The sequence below is a fragment of the Hippoglossus hippoglossus genome, chromosome 15 (genome assembly GCF_009819705.1).
Source record: "Hippoglossus hippoglossus isolate fHipHip1 chromosome 15, fHipHip1.pri, whole genome shotgun sequence".
Lineage (NCBI taxonomy): Eukaryota > Metazoa > Chordata > Actinopteri > Pleuronectiformes > Pleuronectidae > Hippoglossus > Hippoglossus hippoglossus.
Window position 1 is genome coordinate 17,877,017 of NC_047165.1, and position 17,946 is coordinate 17,894,962.

Here is a 17,946-nt window from a genome sequence, read left to right on the forward strand (position 1 = left end):
GTGTGTGTGTGAGAGCTATGACATCAGTTGATACACAGATTACACACATATCATACATAGCTTATATAAGGACATTTTATGAGTGATGATGAGCAAAAAAGGTTTGGAGAAGAATTATAAGAATACAAAGCCCAGACATGGAGACTATAATAATAAAGTCTTTAAAATATTCAGGAGTTTTCAGTGTCTCTGGTGCATGTGCCTCCCATACCGACTTTCATTACTGGTGGATTTATACCCGTTATTTCACTTCATAGTCCCTGATGAGAGATCAGATGTTTTTCACTGAACCAAAGGATGAGCATGAAACATTAAAACAGCAATAGATGCTTTAAAATATATGAGCTTATCAGTTTGGAGAGGGAAAATGATATAATGAGGGAGGAGATAACTGCATAGCAGAGAACTAGCTGCATACGCCGTGTGTATGTTTGCCTGTGTGAACATTTATGTATCTTTATCTGCCACAGAAGCTTTTTTGTACCTTTTATAATGATGAATTATTCTGTGTGTAACAGCCGGGGGCATAAATCCTCACAGAGATACCAAATTAGTTTAGTAGCTTCAGAGTCGTGTGCTCTGTATTGGAGTCGTGGTTATTAGTAATTACAGACATGCTGCTGCAACTGAAGTTGCTTTATGATGACAGGAGCCGAGTGAGGCTGCCGAATGTTTGGGTAACTCTTTCAAACTCCAAACTTTGCGATCCCTGTGTGGTTCCTCATTAACGGGGAGTAGAACTTCCACAAAAACAGAATGGTGCATGACCATAAAACGTCCTGAAAAAGAAATAAAAAACGATGAGCTAGTTTGAGACTTTTCCACAGGACAACTACTGACTGAAATCAGTGAAATCCCTCTTCATTCGGCAGTTTGAAACTTCAGCGAGAGCTAAAAGCTACTTGACATTTTTTCTTAACTGGCTAATTGTGTTTCATCAAAGAAAGAAAACGTTCTCTCCTCTCCTCTGCTCCCTCGGGTGCCCTGACAGAGCCTTGTGGGGGGAAAAAAAACAGAAACTAGGGAATGCCTGTCTTCACTTGTGCAGTGGGCAATCTTAAGAATTACTTTCCCACTTGCTTTTTTTTTTATTTATTTTTTACAAACTACTCTTCTAAAGTTAAGTCCACAGAAGTAATTTCCAGCCTGGACACAAAACCTTTGCATTCACTATCAAAACATGAAGGTGGATGTCTTTGTCCAGTGCGGTGCTGTGTCAAGCGGCATAGTGATGTGGCCAGACACAGCAGTGAAGGGCCAATCAATAGGCATCTTTGGAAGAAACTTTTCTAATACTCTTTGGAGCGAGAGAGGTCGATAATTAAAGTTGAAAAAAATAAATAAAGAGGATTCGGGGTATTGTTTACAAGGTCCCTCAATGCCGGGTCGCTGGTGTCATCAGCGAGACGCATTGATCCGAGCAATGATACGGCACAAACAATGCAGGGTGTTTTATTTAATTGAGTGTATCCTGGTGTGGGCTAAAATCATTGAGGGAAAATGTCAGGGGGATTAAATGTAGTGAGGAATGAAGTGAACGATGAGTTTGACCTCTGAGGCTTAAAAGTGTGAGCTGCGTCGCTTGAAGACGGCGGTTTAGTGAGACAACAGAGGAGATGCACAATGTCTTTAATAATAGAATGTACTGCGTGACCATGTTGTTGACACTGTGGGTAACAAGGGACAGGGTGTTGGTGTATGTGTGTTTGTGTGGGACTGACTGGAAGATACTAAGTGTGTCTGAAGGACTCTTGGGAGAATGTATTTTTAAACGTCGCCTGCTGCGATCATGTGTTTGTCTCTATTGTCTCTGTCTGCCAAGGAGAAGAAAAGGCAATAAAACAGATAAACACTTTGTCCTCTTCTTTTTTTCTACTGACCTGAAAGTACGAGCTCTCACACAGGACGTCGTGGCAAATGTCCAGGTGGTTCTGTTGTGATGGCGGGATGCCTTCACTCGGGGCCTGACCGTCTGCTGTGGCCACACTGAGCTGACGAGCCTGAGCAAACAACTGAAGGTAGTGGGATGCCACCGTCCAGAAGTGAAGGTCTGACTCGTCCCCGAACAACCTGCGGTTCACCACAACAACACATCAGCTGGGCTCAGAGTAGATAAGGCTTCTCTGTGGAGAATTTAGTCAAACTGTAAAGCCTGAATCAACGTGTCACTTGGTCTTTCCTAGTAATCTGCTCACTTATGACCTTAGACCACGCCTCGCTCTTTCGAGCTCCTCTCCACCCGTTCACCACTTCCCTCTGCTTGTTCTTGTGTCGTTTACCCCCCTTTAACATATCTGCACAGGCTGTTGCTAGGTAACCTTGCCGTGTCAAGAACAGCATGGAAACTTGGACGGCTAGATGCAGAGACATGAGATCGGTCACAGCATCCATGGTCCCAAAACGGTCCGTAGGACTTTCCAGGTACTTCGTGGCTTTAATAACAGGATGCAAATTGAAGGGGGGGGGGGGGGGTATTGCATCTCTGCTCAGACTGGCTGTTCTAGATTTTCCACATGCTTGAGGGAAATGAGAAGTGGAGCAGAGCTGAGATCAGAGTTGCTGACAAAAGCTCTCACACGTCATGCTTTCTTGTGGAGATGTGGAAAGAACGGCTGTACAGTGAGAGCACAGTAAGCCCTGTTACTGTGGCTGATAACTCGACATTTTTAGAACTAAATTATTCAACAGCACATTTGGATCATAATCTTGCATCAGCATGCTTATCTTTTCCCATTACATTACAGCTGTGAAGGAGCGAATGATGATATGAAAATATACAATTACAGTACAGACAATCTTCTGTAGAAAAATCCTTTCCAAACTATCTAATTATGTCTTGCTTGTTTGAATTATATTGTGTTCAATCACTGATCCCTGACACGGCAAAAAACTAGCCTCACTCCCTGTAAACCAAACTCCTGCCTGAGCTTTCAAACAAACAGACAGGAAGACGTTATGTAGTCAAAGACAAGTTTAACATGTGTTCTGTTAAACATAAACAGCTTCAGTGCTCACTGTCACATTGTTACCTCCACCAAAAAGGTTATGTTTTGTTTGTCTGTCTGTTCGTTAGCAGGATTACACAAAAACTACCGGACAGATTACCATGAGACTTGTGGAAGGATGCAGAATGGCTCAGGAAAGAATCCATAAAATTGAGCTGCAGAGAGGAATAATTGGGTGGATACTGGAATTTAGTTTCACTTGTTTTCTCGCACAACATATTCCAAGTGACAGGTACACAGCCTAAAGGGTGAAAGACAATTGCATTGCATAACTCTTGCGAGTGCACACACAACTGCAATTAAAACTATGAGGTCTGACTGTCTGCACGAACGGCAACAACTTAATGGACGATAGCAGGAGCGAGTATGCTGTAAATAGCGCTGCACACAACTATACAATGCATCATCAGAGCAAAACACCAAGTTGCAGATCTGTTTTGTTATAATGAGATGACAAATTGGCTCATTATGAAACTTTGGCAGGACAAATTAAAATATGGCAGTCTGCCACAGTTCAGATAATTCTGCTTTGACAGGTCGGGATAGGGCATTGGCCTTGGTGGAGGTATGCACTTGATTTGCCCCTCTTGTTGTATAGTGTTTTACACTATGATGAGTGTTAGTATCCTGAAGGCCCATCTCACTTCTAGGGCCCTGTTCAGATGTACAACAGTTCACACCTGATGTAAGTAAGTGTGTCCACATGCTCTATACACATAAACACATGTATGTCATTGTTGTTTTTGAAAGACCATATGTGAATCAATGTGTAGTCCTACAATGATGTAAGCTTTTATTGATGTAAATTGTAGTAGTTGGTCCTTCAATGTGGCCCAGGACATGTTTACGTACACACTGCTTAAACAGTGTGACCATACAGTATGTGGCCCAGATCAGTCCTCAATGCATCTTAGGTGGGTTCACACCTGTAGTGCTTGCAGCTTGTGGACCAGCAGAGTCAGATGTGAATACCAGATTGGATCAGGGTTTGAATGTTAATTATTATCTCACAGTTTATAAAAACTGTACATTTGTTAGAACTCAGCGAGTCTCACTTTCATGTCAAGTCTTCAAAAGTTAACAAAATAATTGAGCTGGGGTTCCTGTTACCCCTCCTGAACAAGGTGCCATGAGGGCAGACAGCAAACTGCGGCTTATTCCATGTGGAGTTGGGACTCACCGTGAAACCAGGAGGCATCGCTGCAACAGACTGAACTCTGGGTCCTGTAGCACACTCTTCACATCACTGGGGAGCCAATCAGAGACTTACAATCAGAACCCATAAATTGCACTTCTCAAACACAGCAGGCACAGAGTGGCTGTGAGAGGAGATTCTCTTATCTGTGAACCCACAGACTTCAGTACATGTCTCTTTGGGCCTGCTGTTTTAAACACAAAGGACGCGGGGACTCTGACTGCAATCCAAAAGTACATTAAAACAAAAACTGACATTTGGCACTAAGACAATGGCAAACATACACACTCATGAATTAACATGTGATTGTTGACATTTCAATTATGACAATATCAAATATTCCACTTTGAGCTGCAGTGTGTAATTGCCTTTAAAAGACACAGCAGTAGTGTAATGACTCACTTAGACAGAGAGTTGAGCTGCTCCTGGATGAGACCTTTTATCTCGTTTTTCTCAGTGTAGTCTCTGAAACAGAAGGATCAAACTCAGTCAAATGGCTCCTCTCATTTCTTCCTAAAATAAAACCTGACCTGATATTAAATGGGAAGCTGAGAACCAGCTTGTTAAGAGAAGTCGATTTGTGGTGTCAGGCAGTAATAGATTGCTCTACTCTTACATTTACGCTGAGGTCAGGTAGCACCTTTCGCGCCGCTGCTAATGTAGCTGCCTGAGTCATGATAAGCCGCCAGCCGTGTGTGGTTAATGAAAGAAAGCAGTGTTGCACTATAAGGGCTCAATTAAATGGGGCACACTTACACCAGGCTACAGTTAAACACAGATGCACCGTAGCTGTCTGAACAAACAGAGATACTTTGCGTCTCTGAGGACGGTCTTTATTGGCTCCCATGTTGACTTGTTTACAAAGGTGTTTTTTGATGAAGGCTAATAAACTGAAATGCTTGGGTGGTTGCCATATGTTATGGTTGTGATGGAAAGCCTAGTGAGCTTCAGGAGACCCAGATGTCTGAAGAGGCAGTTTACTGGTGCTTGATACATCAAGGAGAGGAGAGATTGTCTAACTCTGAAGGCTGTCCTCCTTCACAGGGTGTATTAACACCAACATCTTCTCGCATGGCAATAGACTCACATCGTAGATCCCAATAATTGTTTTTCAAATTTTGTTAATTGTTTCCACTTAGTATGCATCTTATTGTTTTCGTGCCTCTGTGAGCGAAGTCAGGGGAAGATTACCGTACGGCTCATCAGCCTGATCTCATTTATGCATCGGTATTAAGAATAACTACTTCCGCTTGATCCGTCTCCAGAAAATCTTGAGGTTTCTCCCAGACTGCATGAGACACAGAGAGCCTGGCTGTTTGTTATGACTGTGCACCTCATTAGTAACATGACAGCCAACCTAGACACACAGTGAGCTGCTGTTTTAAGGAAAAGACATTCAAGTGTGACCTGTGTGAAGAACAATGGCCCGGCTCTACTTGGAGACTTAAAGACCTAATAACTGAAGAAAAATACTTCTTAAAATGGTTGTATGAGAAAAAATATCTATGCAAATCCTACTACTTGATGATTGAAATGAATGAATTCACAATTAAGTTTCTGTTTCATGTATTACTAGAAATAACTGCTTCAAACCTAAAATTTGCCTCAAAAGTTAATATATTGAACGAGGATGGCACTACCAACTTTTGACCATGATCCCATATCTGCTGAAAGTGGGACTAATATGTTTTAATACAAAAGGCCAATCAGCCCGATAACAGCTCTACATGAAGCTAACGATTTTGATTTAGATATGTTCAGGAACCTGGCATGACATACTGTTGAAGCCCGCCTGTAACTGTTGCAGATAAGTTGAAAAGAATCATCAATATACAGTCTGTAAGTTTAAATGCAGTTTAACCTATAGCAGCTCTGCTCAATGCTAATGCATGCTGTTTGGATATCAATAATTTAAACTACTAGCCTCTATCAAGGAGCTGCTCTACTTGATTTAGCTTCAGGGATAAGTACCCGTTGGGTTTGTATTTTACAGCCGGTGGACACAACTGAGGATTAGACTTGATTAGACTTTACATCTCCGAGACAATTAATTTCAAAATGCAATGATCAGCCTTGATATTTATCTTGCAGACTGGCACAGGGCATCTCCAGCACTAAATAGTCCGTTAACACCACAATGTTTTATTTTTCAATAAGCTTGCTTAGGGTTTGTGTCCATATAGCGTTTATTTCAAGCAAAGTGTGATTGTCAATGATATCAACACATCACCACTGCCGTTGTATGATATCAGTATCATCACCCCTTATCTTTATTTGAATTTTTTCTTGACATTGTTTTACCAGCATGAGCAAAAATCCTCAGTTTGAATAATCCCTATAGCTGCTGGCACTGACATCCATATACTGTAACAAGCACTTGTGTTATTGTGTTTGTAGACGACACAGCTAACAAAAGAGCTTAAAATGTGTTTTGTGCAATGGGGAAAAATAAATATATACCAGCAATTTTCCACATGTCCGATAGATAATTAAACAGAGGTGAGACCTACACTTGAGTGATATCCATGGTGAAGGTTCCTGACCAGGGCTGCAGGAGAAGGAATGCCTTGAGGGTGAGAGCGGCTCTGGGAACCAGCAGGTAAGGACACCACACTGGATCTGAACATGTTCCCCACAAACCAAGACACAGAATGTTAAGCTGTTAACAGCCATCATCACAAAGAGCACTATCATCTGCCATTATGGATCTTAAAAAGCTAATAATTTCTCTCAACATAAGAATCTACTATGTCTCGTCTCCTTTTCTCTTTTCTAAGTCTTTTTCAGACCAACTCCAGAGGAGGTCCACACAATTAGGTCTGGACTTTCTCCGGAGTTTGCCTGTAACACATGCACAGTGCAGCAGGAGATGCTCCAATCAGTCGCGTTCATAACAACACAGAAATCTCGATAGTGTGTGCAGGTGAGGAATGGTGCAGCAGTGAGAGGCAGGATGTCTCGTATAAATTCTGCTGCGGTGAGCACGTTATCGTCTACAACACATCGACACCGGCGTCAGCTCTCATCACCAAAAGCTCTCCTGACATCTTCATCTGTGTCTTCTTCGTGTGTGGCTTTTTCATCCTGAGATATTTTTATTCTTTTTGTGTGTTGGGAACGCCGTCAAAAGTGGCTGTCACTTACTCGCTGTAAATCCTGCTGAGAAACCTCTGCTGTATTCTCACATCGGCTCATTAAGTTTTTCCGGCCAGCCCCCTAGTAAAAACTGCGGGGAAAGTCCAGAGCCTCTCACTTGGACATTTACCTTCTCACATTCAGCCTCTCTGAACGTCATGAGATCACCTGGACTTCATTGGATGTGCGAAAGCAGCTAATGTTATTTTTATTTCCCTCCATCCCCGGCTCACCCGTCAGGTCTTGTTCATCCATTCTGTAGCTGGCGGACTTCATGGCCATCTCCAGCACTCGGATGCAGCCGTCGTCGGAGGCCAGCACAACCTTATCTGATGTGCACCAGTCGATGTCTAGGATGCGGTAGTTCACGTTGCGACCGATGCGCGTGCTGCTGACCATTTGAACCTGTAAGAGAGAGGGGGTCGAGGTAGTTCAACTCAAACTGTCACCTTGAGGCTTCGTTTACAGCATCTGCAAGAGTCCAGGGAGTTGGTAGGATATGAAAAAAGCCAAATTCAAGGGGAGAAAGACACAATATGGGATGATTTTTGGGTTCAATAAAAGCCTAATGGATTAACAACAAAGGATGGCAAAAATGTAGTGCTACTGTAAACCTATTGACATTGTGTATAGCAGGATAAAGAACAGAGGAGTCAGTGGATAAACCTTTCCAAAACCTCCCTCTCTGGCATTTTATGTGAATGTATGGGAGTCAGTGCAACCCAGCTGTCAGCAGAGCACTGAAGCATTTTGGAAATCTCTCCTGCACCTCCTCTCCTCCCCTCATTCTCTCCTGCTCCTCCACCTCTCTCCCTCTCTTTCCTGCTCTATAGCCGCTGCTCGTTTCCCTCTGCAGCTTGATCCATCTGTTGTTTCGTTTTTACGACTTGGGACGGAAAACTGTGTCTTATCTAGGCTCCTCTTAAGAAAAGCACATCACCTCCATCTAGAAAATAGTGCTCCGTTGGGACCATCTCCCTCCACCCTGCACCACTTAATACACCAGAGCATTGTTCTGTGTCCACATTCATCTGTTCTTCCATTTGTAACACTCATTGCTGCTGGGTAAGCTAACAAATATTACGGTGTGGATACAAAAGACAAAAAAAAAAAAGAAAAGCCCAGTCATGGCATTAGACTTAAGTGATAAACTGCAGTGTGAACTAGCCAGAGGGATCCTTAGATGAGTTGAAATGAAGACTGCACAGAGGGAGGACTTTCTATATAACTTCTGGTAAACAAAGTTAAAGAGAGCGAGGGTGCACAGCGCTCACAGAAATTAGGACCATCCATCCTTCTACGGTTTAACCTATATATGTCAGCAGAGAGCTTTTAAGACTTGTGTATATGAACCTTTACAGGTTGATGTATGCTGGGACTTTACAGTGCATTCAAACTGTATTCAGACCACTTCACAATTTTTCCCCACATATTATTATGTTGCAGGCTTTTTGCTCAAATAAAAAAAACACAATTTTATGGCACCGGCAGCAGCTGGTGCATGGAGCCTCACCTCTTTGGTGTCCCAGACCTCTGCTCCATCTGTGTACATGACCAACAGCTTCTGGTTGCCCTTCCCTGGTGCAAAGCGAATCTTCTTCACCCAGCCACGGTGTGTCGGGATCCCCCTGAAAGCATTGGTTATTTTGAGATTGATTTATTTAATCTCCCTGCACCAGACCATGAAAGAAACATCAGGGACTGCAGAACGCTGCAGCCAATGGCTCTGGATCAGAAGGGCCGATCCCAACTGGGCCCAAAGATGTAAGGGACACACACCCAGGTCTGATCAGCCTGTTGTGGGCCTGAGGGAGTCATGTGATGAAATGTGCCTAACATCCACTGGTGGTCGCTAACATCTGCTGGTGTTTGGCAACTTATTAAACTAGTGTGGGAGACGCTTCAAACACACAACGGTTATTCACCATCTTGTCCTATGCGTTCAAATGAATTGTCAAAATTCACAGAATTTACTGCAATGCCTCATGTTTTATATCAAAACCATTATGATATATCTGATTTTATATTATGATATTTTGAGATTACAGACTTTCTGCATTTTTCAAACCTATTTTCTTCTACACAACTCTAAAGTTAAACATTAACATGCTTATCTTGATAATCAATCCATTGACATTCTGTACAGGAACATTTTTTGTTGCACATTTTATTATTACACCGTGACCCATTATACAGTAGAGTGTAGTTGTCACCTGGATAAACGAGCTTTGAGGTCCCAGAAGTTGAGATTACCGTCCACATCTCCAAGCACCAATGTGTCACCTTTCCAGGCAATGCAGGCGATACTGCCCATACTTCCCTGCAACACAGGAAGAGGAAGAATTTTACAGAATTTTTTTCAAAAAAGAACAAAGGGAGGAGAGCTGTACATTTGTACACTGCACAAAGATTCAAGAATCTGAAAAACACTGACATGAACCTAAACAGTTTTTAGAGCAAGTCTTAATTCTAAAGGTTCAGTGTGTAGAATTTTGTGAAATTAAGTGGTGAAGTTGCAGTCTGGACTACTGTAAATACTATGGCGGCCTCTGTAGAGAGGACCCGCTCCAGTTGTAAATGTAAAGTATTTAAATATAAAAGGGCCCATCCTAGGGTAAGAAAACAATTCATACAATTTAGATGATTGATTACACACTAGTGAAAACATCATTAGGATTTCTCTATATTCAATTTCAGCCAATAAATCCATTACAACTAAATCTTACACACTGGACCTTTAAGCATCATGCCTTCTTGAAACTATGAGGATTACTCTATACGAGGCGCACTAGTGAGTTGCTGTAGTTGAATCATTGAAGTACCGAGAAAACCTTTGTCTTAAAAAGTCAACTGAAGTCAATGATTATCTTCTAATCTACATGATAGAATAATTAAAGGATTGAGGAAAAAAATACAAGACAAATTGGTGTAATCCCAACAGCATGACACCCCCTTTAATCCTCGACTATAAACATCTTCCTACTCCCCAGTAGGGGTGTCTAGATGTCCCAATATTGACAATAACTGTTATTATTGTTATTATCATTTTTCAAATGATTGATATTGTGGTATTGTGGTATTGTAAAATATTATAGTGTGAATCAATCAAGCGCCTCCAAAATAGTTTTTGTTGTTATTATTTTTCAAACTTTCTGTAAGAATCATGATAATATTGTTGACATGCTAATCTTCTTGTGAGAATCAGATATCTTGACAGCCGTACTCCGTAAGACTGAAAGTTTGAGTGTGGATGAAAACTGGAAAATAAATGAAAATATCTTCAACAGTCGAGTCGTAAACAAGCACGCCGTCTGAGTATAATTAGGTCAGTGCAACAAAACAGAACGCTGATGTGTCAGATCCCCTTCAGCGTGAGCACAGTGGGCGATAGGACAAAACTTTTTAGGCTAGTTTCATTTACTTTTCTGACAGAGATATGAAGATCCTTTATCATCCTGAACGGATTGTAAAAGCTTTGGGGTATGCAAATCTTTGAGTTATGAATCTGCAGCCGTCAAGGAGATAAGGCTTTGAAATCCCCAGGTAAACCTCCAGTGTCTGCCAGTGTGGGGTGAAGGTACGCAGGTAGAGAGCGAAGAAAAAGAGAGCCTGCTTTACTGCTCTATTCGCTGCACAGATATTGACTTGAGAAAGGATATACTGAAGTGGCTTTCCTTTGGAAATACTGTATGGAGCTAGATTACTTTTACAATCTTGAATTGTAACAAAAAGAAATAAAAGTTAGTGATAAGGTATAACATTTTTAAAATGCAACAATCAACAACAAATAACAGATGGTTCCTCCCACTCTATAGCATGACTCACCCCGACACAATAACAAGTCACAATGAGATAATGAGTCTGAAAATGTTCCTGAAGCCAAAACCTTCATAAAAGGCTTTGCATACAAGAGCTGTAATACTGTATTTAAAAAAAAAATTGAAATAGATCTTTGCTAGTAGTGACACATTGACATCTAATGTAACAAAATGCAGATAAAACATCCTGTGGCCACTTTTCTCTCACAGCAAATTAATAACTTGCATAGCATCAGATGCTTTTCAAGTAAATACAGTGAAAGTTTCTCTCTCCCCGAGTCTGAGTCACGATCTGAACTCGTACAGAAAACATGCAGTATCTGGGACAAACTGATGAAACACTCCACATCTCACACCTTCAGTTGGCCGTTTGTTCTCTTGAAAAAAAAAGAAAAGAAAGTTTGATCTGCCAAAAACATAAAGACTTAAGCTGAACCTTCACCTTGATTCCATGCAGTTTATTACTGCACAAGAAGTTGGCAACTTTTTTGTTGTTGAAGCCAGCATCTATATCATCCCCCACACAAGCCTCACAAAAAAAACTGAAGGACACAGGATGCAGAGGGGGAGTGATGGCTTTTACTTGATCGAGGAGGAAACTGCAGATGTTGGCTTACAACCAGGAAGTAGTTTTTCTTTTGAGCTCCAAAAAGGAGTTTATTTTCTGACATAATGCAGATGCTTGATCACAAAAGCAGCAAAGAAATGAATGTGAAAGACTTATTTTCATTCTCTTTGAAAAAAAGGAAGAATAGTGCATATTGCAAAAAAGATAATGACAATGCCAGAGGGATGCAAGAAGACAAACGGAAGAAAAGATGACAGATTAAGGATGAAAACAGGATTTATTAGTTTAAAAAATGTGATGTGGTGGGGATTTTTTGTACAAAGGACAGCGTACGTTAAAATACTGAGTGAAAGTATTGATTAATAGATTAGACAGATAACAGTCTGATACAAAGAGAGGAGAGGAAAAAGTCGTGAGAGGAGACAGATTCAGATCTTGTGTGCAGAAGGGTTTAACCAAATATTAAACTGAATGGAGACAGAGATATAGAGCATGTAGGAAAAGCCTTGTTCAAGGATCACTGACATAAAAGGAGAGACATAAAACAGACACATAGTCTCTAGACTCACATCAGGGGGAATTCGTGCACCATCTTTGACTGTGTTGCCCTCTACGGTGATGTGGTAGACCTGCCCGTCTGTGTCGGTGAATACAAAATGCTCTCTGGCTGAGATGGCTTGGCTGGTCTCTGACTTGCTCTCTGCATCCTGTAGGAGACTGTAGCAGGGAAATCACACAAAGAGACAATCTTCTCAGATAAGCACAACATGTCAGTTTTTTAAAACACTTTCCAGTGTGAAATATTTTGACATCTTGATATTTTCACAACTGATATTTTGCCCTCGGGCATTGCTATCCAAACAGGGGTAGTTTAACCACAGAGAGGGCTGTGCAGTGTCCAGACTATGGTGCAGGAAGATTAGAGAGAGGCTCAATTAACTTCATCAAAACAATATAATCACATAAAGTCTATAGCGTTGTGACTCATGTGAAATCTAGTTAACAAGTGATTCTGGATTCTAGATATTAATAAAATATACTAATGATCACCAATAATGGGTGCTGTCGAAAACTTGAATTGAGTTAATCTTACAGTAGTGGGGGTATGTAAGACTAAAACAAAGACGAGATCAAAAATTGTGTCATTAATTGCTGTGACTTTTTTTATTTAATTTTAATTGTTCACAAAATAGCTTTAACTCATGCCATATCATTGAGCCACCTAAGTTTCAAAAAGGTGTATAAAATAGGTTTGAAATAATGTATTACTTTTGACCGCTATTGGCTTCTTTGATATCATTTCCACCTCCGATTGATTTGATTTCCACCTTTACCACGACTAGTTATACTGTTTAAATGTGCATAAGAGTGTTCAACTAAGCAACATGTCACTCTATGATAAATGGCTTTCTAACATAACAAAACCAAAACCTTCAGCGTTATGATGCTGACCTGATGACTGAGGATTCAACGCAACTCTGCTCCGCGTCTGACACCGTCTGCCGAGCCATGGCCTCCCTCGCTGCCATTTGCTTCTTCTTTAGACTCTTCAGATTGTGGGACGGGGACCATTCCTGTTTATACACACAGGTTGCAGTTACAGCGACAAAGCCAGACAAAGACCCAGACACAATCAAATTTGCTGACATAAGAACAAACCCGGACAGAGACAGGAAGGAGGGAAAAGGAAGGGATTTGCATTTACAGTAGATGCTTACATAAATGAGACCAAGACACACAAGAGAGCTGATTTCCCCAATCCATGCAGTCATCCTAACTGGCGGAGCACTGTGGCTGTAGCCTGGTTAACTCAAGGTTGTAATCAATATGGAAATGAGACAGCAATATGGGGCTGGGGGAGGCCGGCATGTATTATTATTGTTACTGGCATTTTTATTTGCCCTGTGGAGGCTTTTAAAGCCCCACTGCGAAGTTTCCCCAGCATAACTCTTTTTTTATGAGTATTTCTCCGGCCTAATGAAACCTCTGTTCTTTGCTGAGGTTACTGAAATTTGCAGACTAATCTTTCAAATGGGCCACACAAACACAAAAAGGGAAAGGGGTCTAAAAGTATGGGAGACTATTACCAAAGGAAAAGAGACAATACGATTAACCTTGTGCTTTGTTAAAGTGATTACGTAACTGAAAACATTGCAGATGTGCAGCTGGGAATTACATTTCATTAACCTGAACACTTTCCGGGAAAAAAGTCAACTTAATATCTCAATTTCTCGATGTACAGCACCTCTGAATGAAAGATTGTTAAAGATCTAGGTTTTATTTGCATGTAGTTTCATCATTACCAGAGCAGTGACAGTGGGGAAGTTCTTAGCCATCTCCCGCAGAAGTGTTCCTGTCCTGGTGTCCCAAAGCTCCAGGGGTTTGTCTCTGAAGACCACCACCAGATACTGTCTGAGGACGGACATCACAACACACACATTGAGTCTCAAAAATATAAACTGTGCACAACCCACGCTATAAGATTTCTTGTGCTAGTGACAAAAATGGTTGCCATTTATCTTGGATGTCTAAACGTTGGATGCAAAGCTGCTACTTCGTCAGCAAAGTGTCAGATTACCAGGACTGACAGTGACAGAATGAGTTCATGTTTACCTGCTCAGGTATTTTTTCTGTTCATGTGTTTTTTTTCTTCTGTTTGACTGTCTCTTTCATATTGTAGTATTTGTTAGAGGCCCTTATTGTAGTCAAAGAGCAAGAAGAAGAAAAATGTTCTCTAGCACGAATCATACATTCCGACTTGTGACATGTCCTTCAGTGTGTAAACCCTTGTTACCCTCTTGCTCCCTGTAACTATAACCCCAGGCCTTATTTAATTATAAGGTGGGATTTGGGCAAAATGCCTTGTTAAAAATAAAATGGTAATAAGATGAAAAACAAAGATGATACACTGCCCAGTAATTACATAGTTCTTTATCTCCTTTTAGCTTGTGATGTGCTTTTAAGATAATTTTGCACCTCATCATACAATTTACATCAGACTATTTCCCTAATGCATCAGTCATTTGTAATTTTTCAGAAGCCTGTTTGTGATATATATATATATATATAAATATATAATTTGCATGGCCATGACCTGTGTATCAACCATTTTTTATGGCCTCCAGAGCACATTTTACCTTTTACTCTGGGTAAGCAAAACAGCAAAAAACTGCAAGTGCCAGTTTTCATCTGTTCTAGGAAGAATAATTAAAGGTGTCACTTTCCAATATGATACATTATAAGCTTAATCTTATTCTAAATATACATCAAAAAATGCAAGAACCAAGATAGTTTGGCATTTTTTAAATATGTTGCCCTGGAAAAGAAAGTAAAGTTCCAACACATCAAGATCAACCGAGCAAAAATGACAGAGAATATGTATCTGATAACCTTGCCTATAGTTTAATTTCTCAAAAAGTGTGTGATGACTGTAAATGCAGACAAGCGCTTTTATTTTTATGAATATCACAAAAACGATTGAAGAAAATAGTCACCATCAGGAACACCGTGCAACATGAATATGAATGAAGAGCTGAAGGTTTTTGGGGACAATCAGATACAAACAACTGAAATGAAAGATTTGTGCTTTTCTTTCAACAGAATACCATTAGAATTTCAGTCAAACAATAAAGAAAAAAAACGTAGGCTCCCTTCAACCATAATAAATATTGAATTAAATGTTCACAAATGGATAAAGATAGGAGAGAGACAAAGGTGAGATGGCCCCAGGCAGTAAGGTGAAGGGCTCTGTGTGGGGGTTAATATTTCATATAGTATGTGAAAGTACAGTTGGCCTTATTGTGTGTGTGTGTGTGTGTGTGTGTGTGTGTGTGTGTGTGTGTGTGTGTGTGTGTGTGTGTGTGTGTCTCAGGTAAAAGCATTAGAGATTGTGTGATGTTGTTAGTATCTGGTTTTGTTGGTGGTGGTGGTGGTGAAGGGGGGGTAACTCACTTGAGGTGGGACACTTTAATCATCTCAATGGGTGGCTCATCATTTCCTCGCTCACCTCTGAATGCAAAGCATCTGCCTGGAAAACACAGCAGCCACGGAGAGGGAGAGAGTAAGTGACAGACAGGAGGTGATGATGGAACACAGATGACAGTATCTCTCTTCACACCTCTGAAAAGACTGTTTCATCTCATTTCACTTTAGCTCTGCTGCGTCCTGATTTCATCTCTCTTTGCCGAAGTAGGGGGGAGAGCAAACTTCAGACAACTTATTCTCACCATTCACCAGACGTTATGCAGAGTGTCAAGGTGCCCCTTTAAACAAAACAAGAATGCCCTTCAGGTGTATGGTATCGTGTTTGCACAAGAAAGTGCTGATCGGACTTTCTGGAGGACACTTTGGAAGGTGGCCTGTTTGAAACGTCCGAGTAACGGAGCAGCCTGTGGTGGCTTGGGGAAGAGGGGTGAACTCCAACAGGTGTGTTGAGACGGACGTGTACCTGTATGGAATTAAATAGCTGAGCATATGGTGTAGGGAAAACTTTGGGGACGTGTGGCTCACTCCATACTAATGCAGCCGTCTCCTCCATATCCTCTAACGTTTGCACAGCTACACACAGTGGGAGGGGTCGTGTGTGCTGATTACAAAGGGTCAAGTATTGTTTCTAACACACACTCACACATACGACCCAAGGTCTGAAACACAATTCATGGTGCAGCAAAATGCATCAATAAAGACACGGGGTAAAAATGTCTTCATTTGCTTTATGTGAAGGGAAGAGGCTTTGTTTTTCTAATTAACATAGTAATGTCTGAACTTTTATGCTCTTCACCTTCTGTGGAAGATTATCAGAGAAATACCTTCGAGTGTTGAGCTGATGACACCAGCTACGAATTTGCATGTATAAATAGTGGGGTAATTATATTTGTACACATGATACAAACGTGCAGGAGGCTGTGCAAACTGGATCTACTGCCATGTCTCAAGCCCAACATCCCCCGGGTTAGTGCAGCACCCAAAAATTGTTTCCCAGATAACTAATACGTCCATTCAGAAAAGCTGCTATATTTTCTGCACAGACCAGACATCACCAGCATTGAGTAAGGTGAGCAAGGAAAATTGTTTTCCATCCTCGAGTCTCAAATCTTATCAGAAAAATGCTCAAGCTGTAATGTAATGGATTTTTCTTACAGCTGAAGTAAAAAACCTTTTATAGCAAAAACCTACTTTTATTTGTTTTATTTAAGGACATAAATATGCAAAAATATGCTCACTTTGCCTGAATAGATTCTGCAAACGAGCATGATGCTCGAGAAACAGAAACAAAACTGTGAAAATCTGCCTGCAGTCTTCCTGAATGTGGTCCATGACATCAAGGTGTTGGAGCAATTTTGGATGGTATATAGCATCTCAAATTAAGGTAACATTAAATATCTGATAAGGTAAGAATAAATCTGTTACTCAAATAAGCAGACAAAAAAGGCAACTGATTCCATCTGTTACGGTTCAGCATTATATGCTTGTTAAATATGAACATCTCATTTCTTCCTGTAGAATAAATTGCAAATATGACATCTTTGAGTTGTTGAGAAATTCAGTTTTGACTGAACGTAGCAAGCCGTTTCCCTCTGCTTTCCTTTTCATTTTGTTTCTACACCAGACCAAAGACCTCCCAGACCTCCTGCATCTCTGCACTGAACACAGACAGATTAAAAAATATTGATATTTTCATGTGAGCCATGACATCTAAATCCATACAGCCTATCTCCACGAGCAGCAGCTGCATTCCAAGTCAAGGACAGCCGAGAGCGGAGGTTCTTAACCTTTTCTAGTCACAAACCCCCCAGGATAATCACATTGGGGCTTCTGAACCTCTCCCACTACCCGCATGCAAACACATTGATCACCAATCAATGTCTGCAACTCCTTTGTCACATATACCATTAGATGCACCGTAGGCTGGAAAGTGGTTTAATGATTTTTGGTGTCTGAATATTTTTGGCATATGATTACCCTAAGCACCACAGCTAACCAAGAGTTTGTGCTGTGAAGTGGTGAAATGAGTCTGGATACATTAGGGGGTGTTGGTGTAAGGTGCAGGGCAAATTGATAGACGGACAGAGAACATGGAGTTTCTTAGCCTGCTTTTTTTTTTTCATCATTGTAAATAGATCTTTCAGCCCTCCTTTCCCTCCATTGTAGCGATCAATCTACAGACAAAAGGGAAACGACAGGGACGTGAAGGGACCGTCAATGTGAGGCAGGGAGAGGGTGGAG

At 41.0% G+C, this 17,946-nt stretch overlaps 1 protein-coding gene across 1 annotated transcript in view; it reads right to left on the reverse strand.

Moving 5' to 3' along the window:
- wdr11 (WD repeat domain 11) overlaps positions 1 to 17,946 on the reverse strand; it is a 54,294-nt gene that overhangs the window by 6,209 nt on the left and 30,139 nt on the right. The window contains exons 13-23 of the mRNA XM_034608565.1: positions 15,673 to 15,748; positions 14,025 to 14,133; positions 13,174 to 13,295; positions 12,291 to 12,438; positions 9,549 to 9,655; positions 8,849 to 8,963; positions 7,569 to 7,740; positions 6,711 to 6,819; positions 4,603 to 4,665; positions 4,186 to 4,251; positions 1,881 to 2,070 (exon numbers count right to left, since the gene is read on the reverse strand). Coding sequence (XP_034464456.1) covers positions 1,881 to 2,070; positions 4,186 to 4,251; positions 4,603 to 4,665; positions 6,711 to 6,819; positions 7,569 to 7,740; positions 8,849 to 8,963; positions 9,549 to 9,655; positions 12,291 to 12,438; positions 13,174 to 13,295; positions 14,025 to 14,133; positions 15,673 to 15,748 — 1,277 coding nt within the window. The remainder of the gene's footprint in view (positions 1 to 1,880; positions 2,071 to 4,185; positions 4,252 to 4,602; positions 4,666 to 6,710; positions 6,820 to 7,568; positions 7,741 to 8,848; positions 8,964 to 9,548; positions 9,656 to 12,290; positions 12,439 to 13,173; positions 13,296 to 14,024; positions 14,134 to 15,672; positions 15,749 to 17,946) is intronic.